Source organism: Eurypyga helias, unplaced genomic scaffold, assembly GCF_000690775.1.
Source record: "Eurypyga helias isolate BGI_N326 unplaced genomic scaffold, ASM69077v1 scaffold20413, whole genome shotgun sequence".
Taxonomy (NCBI): Eukaryota; Metazoa; Chordata; class Aves; order Eurypygiformes; family Eurypygidae; genus Eurypyga; species Eurypyga helias.
The window spans coordinates 1843-2179 of NW_010240801.1; the positions used below are offsets into that span (position 1 = coordinate 1843).

Genomic DNA, 337 nt, shown 5'->3' on the forward strand with positions numbered 1-337 from the left:
CTCCCCAGAGCCCTTCGTCTCTCAGAAAGCGGCCTGAGCAGAGGAGCGCTAGCAGGTCTCTGTCCAGATCCACAGCCACCCATCCTGCCTCCCTCTCCGTCACGCGCCTGGAAGATGTTCCCGTTTCACCCGCCAACAAGAAGCTGGGTAAGGCCCTGAGGGTCTCCACCCTCCTCCCCGCTGTCGCGGCGGGTTGCTGCTGGCCAAATTCTCGCCACCTCTTCCCCCGTGTCGCTGACGGACGCAGCGCTGAGGCGTTCTGGGCTTTGATTTTAATGCGAGCTAGCATACTGCTTATTATCCGGCCAGGAACTTGCGCTCCGCTCCCTCCTCTTTC

General features: G+C 61.4%; 1 protein-coding gene across 1 annotated transcript in view; it reads left to right on the forward strand.

Annotated features, from left to right (window-relative positions):
• Positions 1–337, forward strand: part of SPATS2 (spermatogenesis associated, serine-rich 2) — a gene marked incomplete at both ends in the record, with an annotated part of 9371 nt that overhangs the window by 1668 nt on the left and 7366 nt on the right. The window contains 2 exon segments of the mRNA XM_010148569.1: position 1; positions 4–147. The exon segment at position 1 is cut by the window's left edge and continues 47 nt beyond it. Of these exon segments, the coding sequence (XP_010146871.1) occupies position 1; positions 4–147 (145 nt within the window).